Below are 24439 nucleotides of genomic sequence, written 5' to 3' on the forward strand. Positions count from 1 at the left end.
GGTAAAAATAAACGTATTTATATGCAACCCGCATGACCGTGTCACTCGGCGGGTTAACATAAATGACAGGCGATATACAGCGGAAAATAGCTTGAATCTTCTGTTTAAAATTTTTTAATTGATTTGCTTATTTTTACAGACACTTTTACAATATGCCAGCACCGGGATGACCGCAGCGAAGCGGGGCGGGTTAACATAAATGACAGGCGATATAATGTTAAGATTTACTGCAATCTTCTATGGTTTTTATCATATCACTTGAAAGCGAAAAAGTAAAAATTATCTAAGTAACAAAGTTTATTGCGTTCCGGGGTGACCGCAGCGAAGCGGGGTGAACGCTGCTAGTTTGAAATAACGGTACAAAATCACTCTCACATGTGAACATTGATTATTATTGTTGTATAATGTTATGTCGCTCAATTTTCGTGTGTCATATACCTGAGGAGGCTAAAAGTTATATTAATAAACAATTATTTAACGTATAAGCACTCGCCTATGAAAATCAAACTTGCGCTCACATACATTAAGTTTATGTCAATGTCATGAAAATGTTACTTCGATATTAATTTTATGAGTACACATTCAAAATTTCCAACGGATGCTTGGGTCTCAAAGCCAAGGCCATGCCCATGTAGTCGGCACCTATGGTGTACGGAATTACCGATGTTCAATACTACATTTCTCTTTAGTTTTGGAAGAAGAACACCACTAATAAGTTTTGAAATGATATAATATCTAGTTTAACGTCCCACGATAGTGCACCGAGGCTAAGGAAGACGGTGATGATGAGAAATTAATGAAATGGTAGAATGAAGAAAGTAGGAGGAAACGGGAAAATACCCAGAAAACCTACACACACGGTCTCTATCCACCAAAGGAGCTCACATAGTGCCAACTGGGATCGAACTAGGGACTCCAGCACAAGAGGTGAACGCTCTACCACTGACCTGTACTTATGCAAGACTCTTGCGCAAGAGTCTTGGCCTTGGTCTTGGTCTTGGTCTTGCACCCCTTGGTCTTGGTCTTGGTCTTGCATCGGGATTCCTGGTCTTGGTCTTGGTCTTGCATCGGGATTCCTGGTCTTGGTCTTGGTCTTGCATGCAAGACTCTTGCAAAAACTGCAAGACCAAGACTCTTGCGCTCATCACTAATAAGAAACCAGTTATATATAGTAGACATATAATTATCTAACAATAAAACTTAACTCGGGATTTATTTATTTTTGTTACGCAACCTTGAACGTGGGGCATTTCCTACCTAGTCCTTTAAAAATACATATATTATTTCGAAATCTAAATGTGTTATATTTATAAAACTAGCAATCAACGACCTTTGATCTCACTGTGACGTTACAAACAATATAAAATAAATTTCTTGGGAAAATTCTTCCACAACAATACAGAGAAATATCACAACACAAACATCAGAGAGCTCCTCCGTAGCTAAGTGGTTAGCGTACGCGCCTTTGGCACGGGAGACCTGAGTTCAATTCCCAGCGAGAGTAAATGTGATTCGGATTCCACGTTAATCAGTAGGTCCATGTCTCATATAGCCTCGCTGCTGAACGGGACGCAGCTCAACAAACATCGGAATTACAACAGACTATGGGGAAAGGCTGGGGTAGTATCTATCTCAGGTTACAGAGTGTTTTAGTGATAAAATATATACTGTATGTGCCAAGATATGCTTTTTAAAAATCGGATCAATAATTTGTGTTCTCAAAACAGACGAATCCTGATTAATCGGAAAATAAAATGAAATCTTCCAATTTAACGTTCCACGATGATGCCCTTTAGGCTAAGGGAGGATTAAGCTAGTGGTGATGGAATAATTGGTGGAATGAGAATGTGGGAGGAGAAGAAAGTACCCTAGAAAATCCACGGATATATGTTAGCACCACAAGCTTACTTGGCCGGGGGTCGAATTAGAGATCCCACGCACCAGAGATTAGCGCTCTACCATTGAGCCACCGTGTCCCCTGATTAATTGGGATAGTATATGGTAACCCTAAATGTGGGATCCGAATTTACCACCGGGAGTCTAACCTCGGTCTGCTTCGCCGAAGGCGTATACGTTAACCATATATCCAGGAGGGAGTTCGCGGTATACGTTCAATACAGTAAATTTTCTACCTGCACCACAACCTCGCGAACCCAACGATATGAAAATGGTCGCCACTCGTCACCATTGGAGAGGAATACGATGAAAAAAAGAAACCGAGTAGAAATCGTTCTATCTTGATCTTTTACAAATTTATTGAATTGTTTCTTATCTATGATTGAAACTCACACACAAACAGAAGGAAAAAGATGTTACAAACTCTCTTTTAAGAATGAAAGGGAATTTAAGGAGGAAAACGAATAAAATGAAACCGACACAAGTAATGAGTTTTTTTTTTTTCTTCAACTCCATTCAAACCTTCCTTGCAGTTATGTATCTCCTTTCGTATTCCTATATTCGCCCACCCACTTTTGTATCTGGGAGTAATGTGGCAAGCTTCTCTCTCCTCGCGCTCACTCCCGTCCCGTCCCGTCCATTTGACAAGAGCGAAAACGCTACGTCCCAACCGAACGCAACCCACCCACTCGCTTGGAAAAGAGAGAGCGAGCGCTTATCGCAGTCTGTGCCGCAGCGAGCAGCACACCAAACCGTTTGGCTAGACTTCTAACAGCACAGACCGAACAGAACTTGGCGTTAGCTTCACTCGCGCTGACGGCATAGTAGCGGTACAAGTGAGCGGGGAAACCTCTTCTGTTCAAGTCGGCTCAATTGCGAGGTCGTGTTCGTTTGCCGTCGATTTTTTTTTCTTGTTTCGTACTGAGGTGCGGGCAACAGACGTGTAAAGAAAAAGGGCAGGAAAAAATTAATCGAGATTGTTGGTTGTGTCAGTCGGTGTTAAAGCAAGACTGCACGCGACTAACTGCTTTTAAACATAGAAAAGAAAGAAAAGAAATATCTTTTATTAGAATAAATCAGCCGGTAGTAGCAGTAGTAGAAAGTCAAGTCAGTGTGTATCTGTCTCTCTCTCTCTCTTTCTCTTTTTTCTATATCTCATACATACACACGTGATGCACTTGACAGCCGGTTTACACAGAGTAAGATTAGTGTGACCAGTATTAGGTCAGCTGAATGGGAAAATCTAACCCAGTATTACAGCAGCAAGTGGAGCAGCTTGTTCAGAGAAATCGCGCGCGCGAAAAAGTTATTTAATTAACAAACTCTCTTGTGTGTTTTTCTTTCTTTTCTAGGTCTTTTCCTCTCCACAGCCGTAAAAAAAAAAACTTTACTTACGATTTCATTATTAATTTCACTTTCCTGCCTTTATTTTATCATCCGTACGGTTTGTTTATTTCTTAATAAGGGAAGTTACGTTAGTTTCGTTATAACTGTTTACAATCTGAGAAAATTCAATCCGTTAATCGTTATCAATGTAAGAAGTTACGTTATCATTTTAAAAAAATCAGTGTGATGACACTTTTAAAATAAAATCGTGCCAGTTCTGTTTAACTTTCTCGGTCGGAAAAAAAGAATAAAATGACAGCTACGGACGAACTGCTTATCTGGATGTCCACAGCGGAGTGAAAAAGAGAGGGGTGAAAACCCACTACAGTCAAACATCAGCTAAGAAAAACAAACTACCAAACATATTTATTAATTGCTTTGTCAGAAGAATATATGATATAGGCTACACACCGAAATAAAACAATGTATATGCTAAATTGTGATACCTGAGAGGAAGGGGGAAAACTTGTAACTAACAAGAAAAATCATATTAATTTTATTCTTTGTGTGAATTTTGCCCAAAATTTTTGTTGTGGTGTTTCAGTGGATTCATTAAGTGCATGTGCATTTGTGTGTGATTATATAGTATATATATATATATTTGTTCTTTCATCTAATTCTCATAGTGTTTACATATAAATATATATATCTATATATTATAAATATATAAAAATAAATATTTTTATTGGTTAAAAAAATAGAAGTGAAGTGATATTTATATTTTCGTCCAGCAAAAACAAAACAAAAAGATCTCAAAAATGGAAGGCTCTACAGGTGGAAGATCATTTAAAGATATGTTTCTTCGACGCAAAGATTCATCCAAGAAAATGCAGACATCTCCAAGTAAAAAACAAACGCCAATTAGCAAGTGTGTTCTCACTTTAGATGGCTATTCATATGTAATAGGTAAGTAAATTTGGCAACATTGCCACTTTCTTTCTCTCTTTTTTTTAGCAGAAGAAAAGAAAAAAAGAACTTGATTAGTCATTTGCCTTGAAGGAGTCCGCGCTATAGTGTATTATACGTACATACATAGTTGATATATGTACCTCTTCACCTTCTCGTCCACCGAAAGTGTCATTCTTAGCTAACCAAACTACTGTTTCGAAATCTGTAAACGCAAACAAGCAACAATTAAATATATTGCTTGAGTTATATACCAAATGATTACAAATCATCATTTCATTTGTTAAAAGAAGAAACATCTGTGGGACAGAAAAGAAAAAAAAAAGTAGATAACGGTTCGATAAACATACACATACACACTCTGCTGTCAGCTATAAGTTCCAACAATCAATGATTTTAATTAACCTACTATACCAGTTTTATTACATAATATATCACGTGACCTTTTTCTTCTCTCTCTCTCCCTTCATTAGATGGAATAAGATACCGGCACTTTTGTTAATTTTTATCCGTCACTGTGTGAAACAACTTAGAATCAATCAACGGTCAGGGCAATATAGTTAAATTTAATTAAATTGACCGAAAACGGGAACAGAAAACATTCCGCGATTATCTGCAGAATTGGGTGGCACGGCAACCCAAATAATCCACAAAAAGGCCGAAAAATGACACAGATTAACACGAAAATGCTTCTGAACAACTTTTATTTACAGTAGGAAGGGGGGTATACATATAAAATTATGACATACTTGCAGGTTTGTTGGTTTACCTTTTCCAAAAAAAAAAAAAAAAAAAAGAACTACCTTTGTTTGTTTTTCCGTGTTAAAATACGTCTTTGTTTCTGATTGAAGCTTCCTTTTTAACATTTTGTTTTAGAAAAGAAAGCTATGTGCTTTTAAGAAAAGCGGAATAATTATATAAGCTATGTGCTCCTTCTTTTTAAAAAAACAAAGGAAGAAAAACGGACAATTCGCGCGCCCGTGGGTAGTTGAGACTTCATTTGTTTTTCTGTATCATTGCTTTAATAACAAATAAGGTAAGAATAATAAAAGACTTCCATTACAATAAAGTTTGTGCTCAAGAATGTTCCTAAATTGAGGTAATATCTGAAGTGCTCTAAGTTCTTACATATTACCTAGGTATTTGAGTTCATACCGCTATGGCAGCGTTTCCCAACCGGTGTGCCGCGGCACACTGGTGTGCCGTGAATTGGCCGCTGGTGTGCCGCGAGGAATCGAAACAAAATTATTATTTTTATAGCAATCAAACTGCAAAACGTAGGGGAAAAAAATGTATATTTGTATTTCACAATGAACCTCTACTATGAATCTATAATTTTAAGTTTCATACCGGGTTACTGTTCTGTACATTTCTAATGTTGAAAAAAAGTATTTGTTATCATTGTTATGACCATTATTGATTCTTTATTGCTGAAGACTATTTCGTAACTTGAAAATTTAAAATATCATTCAATCCTTTTGACAAATTACCTACATTTGTGTTTTAAAAGTAAAAGAGATTTGTTTCTTCGTTCGTTATTTAGTAATCTTCCTTCTTAGTAAAAGGTTGGATACAGTTTTTAAAAAGAAAGAGTATTTTTAAACAGTTTTTAAAAAAGAAAGAGTATTTTTAAAAACCTAAGTCCAATATTTCATTGTAATTGTTTCCTATTTTTAAATTGGAATGAAAAATAAGCATAATGATTTACAACGGGGAAAAACCAGTGATAGAGCTTTCTTCTCTCTAAGGAGATCAATAATCACAGAAAAATACCACTGTGTTTTATATTTACAAATAATAATATCTATAAGTGTGCCGCGAGAATCCAAGTAACACGCGTAGTGTGCCGCAAGTTGAAAAAGGTTGGGAAACGCTGCGCTATGGGATTGAAACCAACGTTAAGGTATAGGTTTGCTGAGTACTCAAATGGACTTTAAAACTACAAACAAGCAACTCTGCCTTTTTACGGTTATGAATCAGACAATCAAGCTATTTCTTATTTTTCCAAATTAGTATTTAATGATACTTTGCTTTTTTTAAATATATGTATATACATTTTCGTTGTTGGAGTTTAATTGCCTCTTCAGTACTGGAATCTGAAACACAATGAACTACCACCGGGAATCGAACCGAGGTCACTGGCACAGAAGGTGCATACACTAACCGTGTATTAAACAAATGATCAAGGATATAATCAAGCAAATGAGTTTTTAATTGAGGACATAATTCAACATATTAGCTTCCAACGTTGCGGTTTATGTCTTCCTAAACCCGAGCGTATGGTCCCCCATAATTCAAACAGCGATCCATATGTCTCTTAATATTAGGTCAACGCCAGGAATCTAACTTTGAACCACACGTACTAAAGCCAGACCAATGTTTGTAATTCGCCTGCAAAAGAATAATATTGATATTTCCTTATTCCTTGCCATTATTCAAAACTAATAATAATAATTTAAAAAAAACTTTGAGAGGAGATTAATTCAAGTGAAATTAGGCCTTGGGTTGGCCGGTAGTCATGTGAGGTGTTCCGGTTAGTAGTGAAGGGCGAACTTGATAAAGGCTTATTTCCCGGAAAACGCTCGTAACAACGCGAATGCTCAACATCAACATGCGTTTATTTTTCAGGCGATATTCTATGTGCGATAGATAAACGACTGCCAGAAAATGTATATGCGTTCATCAAGTTGATAAAAAAAAAAAAAAAAATAGCTTTTGAATAGGTGATTATGCATGTTATAACTTTTTTTTTTTTAGCTAAGGGAGAACCAAGTTGATTCTACATTTCATTTCATTTATTTATTTATTTATTTATTTTGTAACACATAGTTTTATTTATTTATTTATTTATTTTGTAACACACAGTTTTACGATAAACGTTCTTGCATACTCCTCTTTTTTCTTTTTCTTTTTTATCACTGAAAAAACTATAAAATGACCCGATGTTCCGCTCTACCTTAAAACTCTGGAATGTATTCAGTAAAGTATAATCCTCCTCATCTGGATTAGGTTGACATATTGCATTGAAAAGCATGCTCGGAGACCAGCACATAATAGGACATTTGTGTAAGTGAGAACACAAATTACAGCTGAAGATTTTTTTTCTTCGCATATCATTACTATCGTTACTTGTAACCAGAGACGACGCCAGATTTAATTTCTTGGGGAAGGGGAGAAACAGAACGGTAGAGATGTTTTTTTTTGGGGGGGGGTACCAAAATAATAGTTTAACATTACTTGACCTATATTATTATACCGATTGTCCGGGAGGGAGGGAAGGATTCGGGAGCGTACGATGCCATCAGGGAGTTCCTGTCCGTTTGCCCTTCTCTAGCATCGTCACTGCTTGTAAATCTTAAATGCCAATATTACTAATCAAACAGTGCCAATATTACTAATCAAATACTACACGGAGTAAGTCTAAATGAAACTAACAGATTAGTGACTATAGACTCATTATCCATACTTTCTAAACTCTTCGCTGTTGAACAAGAATCTTATTCTCAGAACCGTTTTTTTTTTTTGGAAGTTATTCAAGTTCATCTGAACACACCAGTTCTGTCAACATCCTGTCATTTCTATATAAAGCTTTCATTATACTCAAGTATCGTTCAACATATTAACGGGTATAGCGAGTTGAACAGATCTGGTGAATCTACCTCAAAGATAACAACTTCATAATTTATAACAATCCCTACCAAGTGTTGATATTTTAGATTTCCAAACAGAGAACTTATCATACATTTAATTTCCATCGAAATTAATTCCAAGTTTCATCCCCACCCCTGTCATAGGATTACGATCTTTTTAAAGGAAAATATCGGGACGTTTCATGCTTTTTGTCACGTTCCCAAAGCAAAATATCGGAACGTTTTAGGTTTTTTTTGCCACGTTTCCAAAGCAAAATGGAGGGACGTTTCATGCTTTTTGCCACGTTTCTAAAGCAAAATGTAGGGACGTTTCATGCCATTTACCACGTTTTCAAAGCAAAATGGAGGGACATTTCATGCAGCTGTTCAGGGAGGGGATGTACGAACGTTTCTTTCTCCATAATAATTTAATATAAATATTTCTATAGTGAAGAAAGAATCATATATATATATCTAATTGATAAAAGGAAAATGAAACAATTTAAATCATATAGGCCCTATAAAATATAAAATATAATAAAAAAATATGGCCAATTTTAATAATATGTAGCCTATGGATAGGCCTATATGTTACGTACTAAATACATGCAAAGTAAAAAAAAAAATGAAATAGTTACTATCCCAATACTGTAATACAATGTTTGTTGTAGGAACAATACTATGTTGTTTTATTGGAGTGGTATGCTTCAGCTGCCACCACTCCAAGATCTATTTCTTCTGCCGCTGCTTCTCACATTTAAATGTTGATTTCTGGTTACTTGTTGATGCTTTGAGAAGTCGATCTTCTTCAATTACAAAGTGAGCATAGCACTTTCTGTTGCCATTCACATTGCTACCTTCCTACTGCTGTTGTGAAGTTTTCTCTTATTTTGAAGGCTCTGTCTGATAATGTGGAAACTAAGCTATAATAATAATAATAATAATAATAATAATAATAATAATAATAATAATAATAATAATAATAATAATAATAGTTACCAACTTCATCAATAAATATGAAAGTCGGGACATATTAAAGTTTCAACAGAGCCATGTTGGGACATCAGATATTTTTTCTAAATTCGGGACAGGTAACAACAATACCCTGTCAAATTATTAAGTGAAAATATCACAGTAATACAGCCGAAACAATAAAGAGAATTTACACCTAGCGTTTTGTTACATTAAAATTATACTTGTAAATAATTAACAGCAATTAAGTGCAACATATAGGTCTAACTGTAAGATATGAATCACATAGATAGTTGCAGGTAATTTAATACTGAAGTTCGTAGATTTTCTTTGTTCGCACATTGACCCGTAGGAGTATTTCCAACCTGATCAGGCGCCCAGAGATGTGGCAACCTAATCAGCGACGTCCCGTTTTGAATGGGATTGTTTCCTCTTTACGAAATGTGGACGGGACGTAAAATGACCCGTTTTCTGTACGGAAATAGAGTTCTGCTTGTAGTATATTTTTTTACGTGTTCTTTAGGATCGTAAAATGAGGGTCCGCTATAGGAGTACCGCTGTCTTTGAATAAACAGAATAATTTTTAATGTAAATTATGCAATCTTCACTTGAGAATAATGTACATTAGAAAACCACGCTATGCCTCTGATCTTTTTAAACCTGATACTTGAATCTTCATTTTGAAGGATTTCAAAATGGAAAAATAATTTATTTATTTTTATTTATTTATTTTTTTTTTTTTTTTTTAGATCAGCTCCTAATACACTTTTTCAATCGGCTGGTACCGAATTGATTCCCAAACGGACGAGTTGATTCCCATTAGCTGACAGTGGATTTACTGCTAGCGTACGAGTTTATTCCCATCTAGTGAGTGCGTATTTACCCTTAGCGTACGAGTTGATTCCCATACCGTGCGATTCCGATTTCGCATACCGTACCGATTCACGTATGCCAACCACATCTTGGCTGCTTGTGAAGTTGTAATTAAGCAAACTATCCTAAATAATTCCAACTTTCAACTTTTGAATAACTCACTTGACGGATGCAAGTTGCAATATAAATTTGAGAAATTTTATACAGTGAACAAAGTACAGAAAAAGAAGAAAATTACTTCTGACTCACCATTTCCGCTACTTGGAAGATGCTGGAGTAAATATGTCAGCTTCATTTGCATCACTAAGCACACCACTAAAATATTTTCAATCACTGAACTCAGTCATTCACTAAACACAGTCAGGAAACACAATCGCTAGCAAAGATGCCGCGGACCACTTATTAAGAAACACTAGTTCACATGCATAGAGATTTTTATTATTATTCTCATAATTTACGTGCTAAGTTGCAACTGTCAAGCATAAGTAATGAAATTATGTACATGGGAGAAACTTGTAGCAGATTTTCCGAAGATATTCATAACGGGTAATGGTAGACTCTGTTAATCATTTGTTCTTCTATATAGTTCTGTTTGTCCCTAATTTTTTTGGGAGTGTCTTCTCGCTTCTCATTTTAACATAAGTTTCAGTGTGAACACCCGTCAATGTTTCTATCAGGTGGAAAATGTTTGGATGGGGAGAGTAAAATTGAGTGTTCAGTTTAGAGTGGAATGCTTCGCAACAGTTAGTAGTGCGTTCAGAACTACTATTAATGTCGGCCCACATTTTGGGTGGTAAGTCGCTGTTTACGAGAATATAGGTCTCAAGTAAATAATCAAAAAAATCATCCAGTTTTTCATGTGTAGGTTTGCGGGACATTAAATCTTCTACGAAGCAGTCTTCAATTTGATCTGGTGGGAGAAGAGGCAGTCCAAACAAGGTCTTGAGAAGTGCTCATAGTTCAGAGTCTTTTGATTTAAAAACATTTGATAGTCCCAGTGATTGAATTTTTCTCCATCATGACTGACCGAAATGGAATCTGCAGCCCTTTATAGTCGTTTGGGGCCAAACGTAAGCAAATCCTTGGTGGATTGCGGTCTCAGTTAACGTATATAATGTCTGGATTGGTGATATTTTTAATTAAGCACAAAGCTTCCTTGTATGTCAGAGGTTTTGTTTGGGAGGAAAAAAAGTTATTATTATTATTATTATTATTATTATTATTATTATTATTATTATTATTATTATTATTATTATTTACACCGTGAATTATAAATATTTGGTGGAACAGCTTAGGGCAGCTCTTGAAAGTCCCATCTACATATAAAGTTTTCGAATTAAGAAAATTCAAATTACTTTCATACGAGAAACCAACAATATTCTTTTCTGAGTCGTTCACAAGCAAAAAGTTTTCGCCCCTGTTTGTGTTGAAAACACTTTTCTCTAGGGCTTCGTGCAGTTCTTTTAAGTTATTAGGCAACTTCGGAAGCTTGCGTGAGCGAGCAGCATTAATATTTTTCCTAATTCGAACTAAATCACGTGTTGTGAGTGTGTCGATATCACTATTATCTAACTCGATGCGTATAAGTTTCGACGGGCGCTCACACATATTTTCTTCCGCCTTCCTTTTGACTGAATTACTAAGTCTTTGCCGGTTTAATGTACCAGAGTTATCTTTTTCATGATTATGATCTAATTGCGAGCGAACAACACAATTTAAAGATTTTAGGATTACAAAACACTTACATGTTCTTCTCGTACATTGATATCTTTCAACCCCAGCGACGAGACACTTATGGAAACAAAATTTGTAACCATCTATCACCAACAGTTGCTTGCCCTTTTCACTTGGCATCACTTCAAACTTCATCGCTGACACACAATGAACTGGTTTCTCGCAAGTGAGTAGCGACACCTGCAGGAACTGTATGAAAGCAGCCCGGGAATCAACACGGACAGTGAGGGTTCGTAGTGTTGGGAATCAACTCGGATGTTATCGTTAGACAAACTTGTCGAATGTGGGAATCAATTCGTACACTATCAAAACTCCAAGGGACGCAAAACGGCAGCAGCGTTTCAATCAATACTGATTTCAGATTTTCTTCTGACGGAGAGACTTTGAATACATGGGGGAAGGGGGTAGAAAGTAATAATACGAGAATACTAGTAATCTACATTGAGAATGATCAGATACATGCTTCAAAACCAATTTCGTAGCACGAAAGCAAATTTTTCCCGGGTCACTCCCTAAAATCAACATCATTTTCACCTCCTTGTCTGAGGAACTGCATAGTGGCGATATGGTTAGCATGCTCACCTTATGCGTGCAAGACCTGGGTTCAGTTCCCGGTAGGAGTTCTTAAAGTTCGGATTCCATGTTAAGCTGTATTTCCGTGTCTCATAAAGGGAACACTAAACTCGAAACGAACCGACCAACCTAAACCACGAAACTACTTATCCAAAAAAGACATTTTTAACCGAACTATTGTTTCGAAATCCATAATACTACGTTTAATTGAATTTAAATCATATTAATTTTGTACTATACTTATATATTTGTCTAATCTAGATATTTAATAAAATAATAATATTTGCATTAATGGCATGCATATATTTCGTCTTTAGTTTTGTCCAATTTCCTCAGGAAATAATTATTAGGTCGATATTTTGATATCAAACTTCCTCATCAACTTCCGTTTCCTATTTACTATTTTTCTTTTTTTTAAAAAAAAAGAAGCCGTCAATATTATTTAAAATTACTCGTAATATGGTTCATATTGTGTCAATTGTAGAATTAATATTGTTTTAGAACGTAAGATTTATTTTGCCGATTCCTGACCGATCATTTGAATTGAATTTAATTTATGTTCGAAAAGGGTATTTTTTCTCTTTAATTTATTTCTGTACTACCAGTATCTTATACTTGTGGTTATTATCGATCAGACTACAGACTAAAATGAAGTGTACTGGTATATTAATTGATTTTTATTTATAAAACTAGTTGAAATGTCCTTTCTTCGCAAGGGGAGAATACGTTTATAGGAAATATTCGAATTCCCTTCCCCCTTAGGATATTCATTTTAATGAAAGTGTATAGATAAAAATACAGAAAATACTCTAGCCTACTTTTGGCATAAATACTGAAACACTGTATCCCCACAGAACAGAATACTACTTTAATCAAACTGATATGACTAAAACACCCAACCTGAGCTATCTTCCAGAAATCATTTCAAACTGGTCAACCTCTTTCCCGGCTCCGAAAACTATGAATGCGGTACAAATCTCAGTCATTTTTGGAATTTTATTTTTCACCCCCCTCCCCCTCTGCCGATGGGGTTGAACATGGACTTAAGCGGCATTGCAAGCGTCAGTATTCATTTTAGCGACTCCGAAAATTATGGATTGCACACAAATACAAATCGTTTTGTATTATTGTTACATGCCATTCTTTTCAACTGCTATCCTTGAGGTGTCTTATTCCTAGAAGTCCTATTTTTTTCCGGATTGAAAGTCATATATCTACCAGTTTTGGGTGAAATTGCGCGAGACGTTCGGGAGTTACGCTGGAATATACATTTTTACACATACAGTACATCCAAATACATATACAGATGTACGAGCAACATATTCAGTGTTGCCCCTGTAAATTTCCAATCCAGCTGACATACTCGTTCATGCCTAAACTTGGAATTAAGTGTCATCGTGATTGTAAACTAATAACTTAGCGAACAGAAAAGCTATAGATTTAACACTAATTTTGGGCATTTGTGACGTTTTATTTTTCACTCCTTTTCACCCCCCCATACTGATTGGGCTGAACTTGGAATTTAACGCTATCAAGAGTGTAAATATTAATCTCAGACTTAGCCGGTATACGGAATGTTATCAAACAATTTAGGGACCACGAAAACTATGGATTCTATGTTTTAGATCATTTTTCTGTCTCTCCCCTCTCACTTCCCCTAGGTGTATTAGAGGGTTTTACCTCCCACACTGCTGTTTCTCAGCCTAGGTATTTATAATACGTGTTCCAATTGTGGTTAAAATTATATTATTATTATTATTATTATTATTATTATTATTATTATTATTATTATTATTATTATTATTATTATTATTATTATTATTATTATTTACATATGCTATAAATAAATAAACATTTAATTAAAGTTTAAGAATTAATCATAATTTGGAGCTTTATCTTATTAATCATACTTCATACTCTAATATTGCTATTGTCATAATAAACTGTCTAATGATTGCATACTTCAGCATCAGCTTCGTCTTAATATCATTTATGACTTGATAACTGTACAACATAAATTTTTACGTTTACAAAAGAAGAAAATTGTTTTATTCCATTTTCTCAAAAATTACACATGAGGATTTACTCTTATTTATATCATTTTGTTCAGCATGATTAGAGTTATTGATTGGTATATGTTTCATCTGTCCACACTTTTGTGTGTGTGTGTGTGTGTTAAATACTAGCTAATAATGTTGAACAATTTATTAAGCTATTCGTGATTTATATTTACAGAGCGTATGCTTTCACATATTTTACAATAAACGAACGGTAGAATGAATTATAAACATTTGGGGACACATAATGTGATACTGAGAAAAGCCATTTTAGAGAGAAAGAAAGAGACAACAATGGGAAAACGGCGTTGAGCCTGAATTTCGCGAGTACAAGAAAAAGTCAATAACATAGGAGGTCGGTTTAGCTCTCGAGACGATTCGGCAAGAGAGCCAATTTTAGTCATCCTGGGTTACCCTGTGTCACTAAATAAAGTTATACATTTTAAAAATCTATTATTGTAATTAATATTTAATCATTTTTAGCTTAACGGCCCATGTTTCTGTTCCTTAGAGTAAAGAAGTCATTTAGAAATCATACTGAAATATTATTAGCAAATTCTGTATTTAAAAAAAAATCACTGTTAGGTAGTGCTTATATCTATTGTTGCTATATTCTTCTAATGGTGATGCACACAGTCCTAATAGTAACACATGCTCCGAATAGTGACACGCATACTGCTAATAGTAACACACATATACTCCTAATAGTACCAGGCATTCTCCTAACAGTAACACATATAATCCTAATAGTAATACACACATACTCCTAATAGTGAAACATATACTTCAAATAGTAACATGCATACTTCTAATAGTGATACGCATACTCCTAATAGTGACACATACTCCTAATAGTGTCACGTATACTCCTGATAGTAACACACGTACTCTTAATAGTATCACACATACTTCAAATATAGTAACAAATAAAATTCTAATAGTGACACATACTTCAAATGGTAACAAACACATATTAGTTGTATTAATACACACATTTCTTATAGTGACACGCATACTCCTAATAGTAACACACACACTCCTAATAGTGGCATGTATACTTCTAATAGTAACACGCATACTCTTAATAGTAACACGCATACTCTTAACAGTAACACACATATTCCTAATAGTGGCATGCATACTCCTAATAGTAACACGCATACTCTTAATAGTAACACGCATACTCTTAACAGTAACACACATACTCCTAATACTGATACACGTACTTCAAATAGTAACACGCATACTTCAAATAGTGACACGCACATTCCTAATAGTAACACATATACTCCAAATAGTAACATATACGTATGATCCTAATAATGACACGCATACTCCTAATAGTAACACATACTCCTAATAGTGATATACATACTACTTATAGTAACACACATGCTCTTAATAGTAACACACATATTCCTAATAGTGGCATGCATACTCCTAATAGCAACACGCATACTCTTAATAGTAACATGCATACTCTTAACAGTAACACACATACTCCTAATATTGATACACATACTTCAAATAGTAACACGCATACTTCTAATAGTGACACGCATATTCCTAATAGTAACACATACGGTATACTCCAAATAGTAACACATGATCCTAATAGTAACACATACTCATAATAGTGATATACATACTACTAATAGTAACACATCTTTTTAACAGTGGCACGCAAATTCCTAATAGTAGCACACATATTCCTAATAGTGACAAGCATACTCCTAATAGTAGTGACACACATTCTCCTAATAGTTTCACATATACTCCTAATAGTGACAGAAATACTCATAATAGTGACACACATACTTGAAATAGTAACACATATATTCCTCATAGTAACACACATATTTCTAATAGTAACACACATTGGGTCAGTGATGGTAATTATGAGAGTTTTCACAATTTTTCCACGTTACTCAGCTTACATTAGTTTTGAAAGCAGTTTACGTAGGCAGCAGTTTATGGTGCCAATAGAGTAACAATTTGCTGCCAAGAAATTTCCTGTCATCTCATAAGTTGATGAGTAAATGTCAAATTTGTGCTTATATCTAGTGCTTTTCATAGTTTCTCTCCAAAAAGGTAGTTATGAGACACTGTGTAGTTAATTATGAGACATTTGTTGCCCCAGCCTTCTGTATGTGATATTGAGATATCAAGGAATTCATTTGTGAAAGAAGTATTTGTTATTGTGTATTTATTACATAAAGATATACAAATATTTGGCTGAGTTACAAGAAAATAATAAAGAAAGAAAGTGAAAATAGCTACTGATGTTATTCTAACATTTTTGTGAGTGGACTATAGTAGGCCTATAGGCCTATATTAGATAGTTTCAGGTTACAAAACAGACTTATGAAACAAATGAAGACCAAATTCTAGGCTGTTCACTAAAAGCAAATTAGGCTACTTCTATTTCTTTATGTCCTCGTATATTGATATGCAGCCTAGGCTATTTTCAACAAAATAATATAGGTCTACAATTTTGAAAGTTACTAAGAAACAAGATTATAGGACTGCCCCTACAGAATACAGCTTTTTTGAAACTTAACATACTAGGATACAGAGACAGATTCCAGTTATTTCTCAAATACATTGATCGACACGAGTCTCATAATTACTCTCCATATAAGCAAAATGAGATACAACAACAACGAAATTTGTAACTGAAACAAAAGCCCAAGGGACAAATTGAACTTAACCAATAACTGCTGACCCATCAGGCTTCCACCAACACCCATTGGTTTTACAACAGTGATATTACTGCACAAGTAGATATGAAAGTTAATGATAGGATTTCGAATTTCAAAACATTTTTTTTCGAATGAGTTCGTTAAAGCAATTGGTACATCCAAACAGTGGCGGATCCAGAAGGTACAACCTGGGGGGGGGAGTCCAGTCAGACCCCGACTATGATAAGTATAACATGAGTTTACTATAAACTTCCAAAAATGTATGAATAATAACTAAAATTATTTTTGTTACTCAAAAACTGGGGACCTAGTCCCCCCGGCCCCGGGCTAGATCCGCCACTGCATTCAAACTTTTGTAAACTGAAACTTAAAAATGTAGACGGAACATTGTGAAGGATGTTACTAAATTCCTGTGCTCTCAATTTGTATTTACTTACAGTGGATGAAGATCAGTGAGGGCTGTCTCATGATTACCCTCCATAGGCAGTGTCTCATAATTACCCACACTGACAGGCCCGGATTAAAGGGGGGTTTAGGGTGGCTATAGCTCCGAGCCTCCAGCTGAACAAGGGCCTCTACTCTGATCAAACTGTCACTGGTTATCTAAAAAGAATCATGAAGATACAATCATCATCCTAAAATAAAATATGACAAAAAATATGAAACATATTCCCTTAACTTTCCTTCTGTACTTTCACAGAAATGTATTAGGTGAAGTCAGAAGGGGACACATATTTTTTCTAGCTCCGGGCCTCCAGTTGGTTTAATCCAGCCCTGCTCATTGACCCTACTCCTAATAGTGACATACTTCAAATAATAATACACATGCTCCTAATAGTAACAGCATACTATTTGTAAATAACATTTGTTAGCTACCAATGAAAATAATAAGTGTTGATGTTATCAAATTTTCTTTTATTTTTAGCATTATAATTGTTTATACTCGTAAATGCTTCCGCGTATTGTAGCGGTATTGTAGCGCTTCTTCCTAGTGTGAAGATTCATGCTTCTTGACCCTTTAGGAAATCAGATTATCTTTGTGTCGGAGATGTAAAATAATTGTCGTGTCCAAAACTATATCCGTAAAAATATACCCATAATAGGTTCTAATTCATTAATTTCAAGTATTTATTTCCCTTTTTAACCCTTAGAGAAAATAAACTGACCATCCTACCCTTGTTTTACTAGCTTAGTGTATTCAGTAGTCATTTTAAGTAAATAAGACATAGAACGTGTCTTCAGATATAGATAAATATCAAAATCAACACGATCGGTAAATGCCCTTTTTTTCTTGCAAGATTTTTCATCTTGTCTCGATTCTGGATGCCCTGATTTTTTTTTTTTTTTTTTAATTTCATGTGGAAGTCATCAGAATTCTTCTGCGTCACGAGAGGTTCACGAAACATATAAACCGTATTAATTACTAGAGTGTACATTGTTAAAAATAATTTCTTAAATTTGAAAAACCGTTTCTTATCTGTGCACCGAGACAATATTTTCTTAGAAATGAGATTAGGCAATTCTCATTCATAAGGAAAATAACAGTATATCGTCCCGTTTCGCTTTATACAAAAAAACATCTACTTTTCTTCATTTCTCATTAATAAGAATTTCAAACTCTTGTTTCTAAGAAAAGATATTCTCGGTGTACAAACAAAAAACTTTCTCAGTTTTAAGAAAGTATTTTTAACAGTGTATGGTATAATGGCTTGCGTACCTTTAGACATTGATAAACGCCTCTTCATTGTGTCCGCACAATCTATTTATCAATTTAGAGTTATTTATATATTATTTTACAATATTCAACATTTACCGTGATGTTAATTGATGAAAGCATTAATGGGAATTGTAGATGTCAAGACTGTAGGGCAGATCATTAAGAAGTCAGATTTGCAGATGATACGGTTATTACAGCTGGAACCGAAGAAGGACTACAGGAGATGATGGAGAAAATAGTTGACACTGGGAAACAATATGGAAAGTTATACGTAAAAATATTTCGTGGAAACGAATCCTTTAGGTGTCACAGAAGGATAAAGAGAATTTAAAGAGGTAGATTATTTAAAGAATTTTGACAAGAGACATTTACTGTATCAAAGAGGTAAGGTCAAGGATTGTCGTAGTGAAAGAGGTACTCAAAAAGAAAAGATCACTCTCCAGTAGCAGACTTAATACTGGGTTAAGGAAAAAGCTGGACAAGAGCTATATGTGATGAATTGGACTGTATAGCTCAGAGACTTGGACGTAACGGAAGTTGAAGAAGAAATATTTAGATAGCTTCAAAATGTGATGTTGGAGGAAGATAGAGAAAATAAAATGGATAGAGAGAGCGAAGATGTTTTAAAAATGATAGGAGAGAAGAGGACACTTGTAGCCAGTATTCTTCGTAGGAAGGCCAATTGGATTGGACACATCTTGCGAAGAAGTTGTCATCTTCATACAGCATAGAAGGAAAGATAGAAGAAAAGCAAGGAATAGAAGGAAGAAGAACAGAAGTGATCGATGATTTGAAAAGTAGGAGAACATATTGGGAATTTAAAGATGAAGCTGAAGATCGAGGAATGTGAAAGAACCATTTTCAGGCCCGAACCTAAAAAAAAAAAAAAAAAAAAAAAAAAAAAAAAAAAAAAAAAAAAAAAAAGCTAATTAGTCCCAGGATCTGCCGAAAGGCAGAATAGTTATAATAATAATAATAATAATAATAATAATAATAATAATAATAATAATAATAATAATAATAATACTGTATATCATGTAACACTAAAACAGTGTCTGAAATCTAAGGTTGGGTGTCCACAGGAGTCGAGTGTGGGTAACTTTAGTTGAAAAGTCTCTTCCTCTCGCAGTTAGTATATCGATAAATACATAATTCCTTCGAGTGAAGTAATTATTAGGTGTAGAGTAATTTTTTTTTTAACTTAGAAGCTGTTATTTTAAATGTATTATTCTTAGTGCATAATTATTTAAAAATCATTCTGCATTATTTATGTTAATGCATTAATATTAATGTATTACTCAGTTTACTCCGGAAGAACAGAACGGTTTCCGTGGTCTACAGGCCCGGGTCTAGGGGGCGGGCCCCCCTAAATTTTTACTGGCCCCACCTAAAATGTTCACGGTAGGCTTACAAGTGAACTATAATATGGTTTGGTGGGTCCCCCAAACTTCGACCGCCCCCCCTTCCTAAATTTTTGGGCTGGCTACGGGCCTGGTGATCTACACACCTCTACGTACATTCTCTGTAATAAGTCGTGGATTTTCGTTTCAAACGGTCTAGATGAAACACGTGGTAGGCCTAATAGTGATACGTCTTCTCTCGTCCTTTCAGAGTTGATACTTCCAGAAGTTCGAGACTGAAGAATAATATGTCCGAAATGATTACCTACCAACATATTAACTTTTTGCGAATGGAGTACTGTAGTTTCTCCCAGCAGACGGATACTTTTGGTTTTTTTTTCTAAAAATTCGTATAAAACAATTCGTTTGTTTTCATTTTAAAGGCATTTACTAAAACTACAAATACTTCTCTTTCAAAAGGCATGTAACTTGTTATACACAATAATTGTTATACACAATAATTATACACAGAACTTTTTTTTGTTAAAACACGTTTTTGGGAAGGTTAAGGAAAGGTGTTCAAGTAAGCTTTACCTGTGACAAAAGAATGTATCCGTGCTATGTACGAGTATAGCAGCTTAAACTTGAACAAAGTAAAGCCAATAAATATGCACAGAAAACACAACGCGAATGTAGCCCCGCAGTTCATTCGCAATAAAGGCATAAAGAAGGTCTGTCATTCGTCCTATTGAGCAACAGAAAATGAAAACTGAAATATTTCGGTTTAAAGGTCCCACGATTACATCCATTAGGCTAAGGGAGAGAGATGATTAAGTCAAATTAATGATAATGGAAGAATTGGTGGAATGATAATGTTGGGGGGGGCAATGGGAATGTCTCGAGAAAACTCACGGATACGATGTTGTTTACCACAAAATTTACTTGCCCAGGAAACGAACCAGAAACCCCACGCACCAAAGGTAAGCACTTTACCATTGAGACACCGTGCCCTCCCCCCTCTCCTAGATCCACCACAAGCATAACTCGGAAGGTATGAAAGAAGTATTCCCAATCTTCGAACTAGTTTTTCCGTGATGATACATTTTTCAAAAGTTTACATTTCCTTAATTGTCAGTTTTTTTTCGTTAGTTTTGCTAATAGATATATAATTATAAAACTTTAGTTAGGGCCTATGCGTTGTATTTATTTTGTTTTTATTTAGAATAGATATACCATTGATGTGTAAAGAATCATTTCAATTTCAGTGACACATTGATATGCATAAAACTAACAAATTTACGTAAGGAAGTCTTTAAAACTAATAAGAGAATACAAATAGCATTCTCATCTTAGTTAAAAACATGTTAAGTGATGCGTTTACGAGTGTGAACTTAGCAGGACCACTTTTGAAAAAAATTATAAATATTTGCACACCAAACGTTTGTACTGCATTTGTGCCGGTTTCTACCGTAAAAACATTCGTTTGTACCGGTCTAAAATCCGAAGAAATCGAAAAATAAAGTGGTCCTGCTAAGTTCACGTGAACTTGGCAGGACCACTGATAAATTTCTACAAATTTGATTATTTTTCTGTACGAATCGTTTGTACTGCATTTGTACCGGATTGTATCGTAAAAAGTTTCGTTTGTACCGGTCTCAAATTCGAAAACATCGAAAAATAAAGTGGTCCTGCTAAGTTCACATGAACTTAACAGGACCACTGATAAATTTCTACAAATTCGATGATTTTTCTGTACGAATCCTTTGTACTGCGTTTCTACTGGATTGTACCGTAAAAATTTTCTTTTGTACCGGTCTCAAATTCGAAAAAATCAATGATACATTTCTACAAATTTGACGATTTTTCTGTAAGAATCGTTTGTACTGCGTTTGTAGCGGATTGTGCTGTAAATATTTTCGTTTGTACCGGTCTCAAATTCGAAAAAATCGAAAAATAAAGTGGTCCTGCTAAGTTCACGTGAACATAGCAGGACCAGAATACAAATTTCTGCAAATCACAAGATTTTTCTGTTTGAATCGTTTGTTCTACGTTTGTACCGGACTGTACCGTAAACATTTTCGTTTGTACCGGTCTCAAATTCGAAAAAATCGAAAAATAAAGTGGTAATGCTAAATTCACGTGAACATAGCAGGACCACTGATAAGTTTCTACAAATCTTAATATTTTTCTGTTCGAATCGTTTGTTCTACGTTTGTACCGGGTTGTGCTGTAAAAATTTTTGATTGTACCGGCATCAAACTCGAAAAAATCGAAAAATAAATGCTCCTGCTAAAATCACGTGAACTTAGTAGGACCACTGATAAATTTATACAAGTTTGAAGATTTTCCTTAACGAATCGTTTGTACTGCGTTTGTACCGGATTGTACCGTAAACATTTTCATTTGTACCTTTCTCAAATTCGAAAAAATCGAAAAATAAATGCTCCTGCTAAATTCACGTGAACTTAGTAGGACCACTGATAAATTTATACAAGTTTGAAGATTTTCCTTAACGAATCGTTTGTATTGCGTTTGTACTGGATTGTACCGTAAAAATTTTCGTTTGTACCGGTCTCAAATTCGAAAAAATCGAAAAATAAAATGGTCCTGCTAAGTTCGCGTGAACATAGCAGGACCAGAATACAAATTTCTACAAGTCTTAAAATTTTTCTGTTCGAATCGTTTGTTCTACGTTTGTGTTGGATTGCACCTTAAAAAGTTTCCTTTGTACCGGTCTAAAATTTAAAAAAATCGAAAAGTAAAGTGGTCCTGCTAAGTTCACGTGAGGTTGGACATTTGGTTGGGCATTAACTGAGACAGAAACACGGTCAGTGATACTGCTACAGCCCAAAGTCAACAAAAGACTGGTGTTAAGATGTTGAGGTTAAAATCTACTAAACAAGATTGAGCTAGTATCAAACGTGTTAGTTTCAGTAAAACTATTGTTTATTGTGAATAGGATACTAAACAAACGAAATTTTTATTGTATAATATAAATTTGTGATTTCAAATATAAAAATAAGAAAGTAGCGTATTCTTAAGAGTTAAACTGGCAGATAATTGCAAGTAGCCGAAAACGTAACGGGTCGCCCAATTTGAATTTTTGGTAGGAACATTTGGGATCAAAAATTACGCAATCCGCTTCTTGTAGCCCAATCTGACTACACTGCTGAGAAGTCGCACGAATCAGTGAAACCACCTTTCCAAAACAGCAACTGATTGGACCAACGAAGATCGAGAAGCAAGAGGCGATTCGCGAATGAACAACATACAGTCAGAAACAATATCAGGTATAATTTGGAGGTACCAGTATAAAGAATAAAAGCACCAACCTATACTTAGCATTTTTACTGGCTATACGAGATTCATATGCTACAAATATTGTCAATTCCAAACTAGCGTGTCTCCCTTAAAACCGTACTCCTAAAGAAACCTGACTCCTGAAAATACACGAATCACGAAGAAACACGACTCAAAGAATCATTCCTAGCCAGAGACGACTCACTCGCTCATCCAAAAAAGTAGTCAAAAGATTCGGCTCAATCGCGAGCGACACATTATTAATTAATCTTTAAATTAGTACCATAGTTTGACTCCTTGCGTTTTAGCAACAGATAATGCAATAGAATATAATGAAAATTGTTCCAAAAACTATTACACGAATGTCTTATTTTGTCTTAGCAGAACACTTAACTTTCCGAATTTTTTAATTTGACGCCGGTACAAACGAAACTTTTTACGGTAAAATCCGGTACAAACGCAGTACAAACGATTTGTTAAAAAATCTTCAGATTTCCAGAAATTTGTATTCTGGTCCTGATAAGTTCACGTGAACGTAACAGGACCACTTTGTTTTTCTATTTTTTCGAATTTGAGACCGGTACAAATGAAAATGTTTACGGTACAATCCGGTACAAACGCAGTACAAACGATTCGTTAAGGAAAATCTTCAAACTTGTATAAATTTATCAGTGGTCCTACTAAGTTCACGTGAATTTAGCAGGAGCATTTATTTTTCGATTTTTTCGAATTTGAGACCAGTACAAACGAAAATTTCTACGGTACAATCCGGTACAAACGCAGTACAAACGATTCGTACAGAAAAATCATCAAATTTGTATAAATTTATCAGTGGTCCTGCTAAGTTCACGTGAACTTAGCAGGACCACTTTATTTTTCGATTTTTTCGAATTTGAGACCGGTACAAACGAAAGTTTTTACGGTACAATCCGGTACAAACGCAGTACAAACGATTCGTACAGAAAAATCATCGAATTTGTAGAAATGTATCAGTGGTCCTGCTATGTTCACGTGAAATTAGCAGGATCACTTTATTTTTCGATTTTTTCGAATTTGAGACCGGTACAAACGAAACTTTTTACGGTACAATCCGGTACAAACGCAGTACAAACGATTCGTACAGAAAATCATCAAATTTGTAGAAATTTATCAGTGGTCCTGCTAAGTTCACGTGAACTTAGCAGAATCACTTTATTTTTCGATTTTTTCGAATTTGAGACCGGTACAAACGAAAATTTTTACGGTACAAACCGGTACAAACGCAGTACAAACGTTTGGTGTCCAAATATTTATAATTTTTAAAAGTTGTCCTGCTAAGTTCACACTCGTGATGCGTTTAGTTATCTTTATTTTT

At 35.0% G+C, this 24439-nt stretch overlaps 1 protein-coding gene across 2 annotated transcripts in view; it reads left to right on the plus strand.

Moving 5' to 3' along the window:
* Window positions 1-2608: 2608 nt before the first annotated feature.
* Window positions 2609-24439, plus strand: part of LOC145687808 (dual specificity calcium/calmodulin-dependent 3',5'-cyclic nucleotide phosphodiesterase 1-like) — a 714058-nt gene continuing 692227 nt past the window's right edge. Inside the window, exon 1 of one of the 2 annotated variants that reach the window (XM_081761233.1) lies at window positions 2609-4188. In XM_081761233.1, the coding sequence (XP_081617359.1) occupies window positions 4041-4188 (148 nt within the window). In that variant the 5' untranslated portion in view covers window positions 2609-4040. The remainder of the gene's footprint in view (window positions 4189-24439) is intronic. The other variant, XM_081761240.1, reaches the window with a different exon arrangement.

This window comes from Thermobia domestica, chromosome 1, assembly GCF_964235325.1.
Source record: "Thermobia domestica chromosome 1, izTheDome1.hap1.1, whole genome shotgun sequence".
NCBI lineage: Eukaryota > Metazoa > Arthropoda > Insecta > Zygentoma > Lepismatidae > Thermobia > Thermobia domestica.